Source organism: Plasmopara halstedii, assembly GCF_900000015.1.
Source record: "Plasmopara halstedii genome assembly, contig: Scaffold_2956, whole genome shotgun sequence".
Lineage (NCBI taxonomy): Eukaryota > Oomycota > Peronosporomycetes > Peronosporales > Peronosporaceae > Plasmopara > Plasmopara halstedii.
In genome coordinates, this window is record NW_020189861.1 from 1,722,893 (window position 1) to 1,723,172 (window position 280).

At 48.6% G+C, this 280-nt stretch overlaps 1 protein-coding gene across 1 annotated transcript in view; it reads right to left on the reverse strand.

The window, feature by feature from the left end:
- PHALS_06448 (probable transposable element) overlaps positions 1 to 276 on the reverse strand; it is a gene marked incomplete at both ends in the record, with an annotated part of 438 nt that extends 162 nt beyond the window's left edge. Inside the window, one exon of the mRNA XM_024719736.1 lies at positions 8 to 276. Coding sequence (XP_024585005.1) covers positions 8 to 276 — 269 coding nt within the window. The remainder of the gene's footprint in view (positions 1 to 7) is intronic.
- Between the last annotated feature and the right edge of the window lie 4 nt (positions 277 to 280).

Consider the following 280-nt stretch of genomic DNA (forward strand, 5'->3'; position numbering starts at 1 on the left):
ATCAAACTGTTCCTTTAGTCCGTTGCGCACCAATTTAATGTCATCCAGTTCCGGGCCAATAACAATCAAATCGTCCACATAAGCAATCACCGCGCAAAATCCAACACGTGAAACAGTCTTGACGAAAACACATGGATCGGCCTTGAGGGACTCGAACCCTCGCTTGTTAAAGTGGTCCCGTAATGTCTCGTACCATGCCCGCGCGGCCTGTTTAGTACCCATAAGCGCGTTGCAGCAAACATACCAAACCTGGTTCAGATACGTCTTCATAGCCATCTGG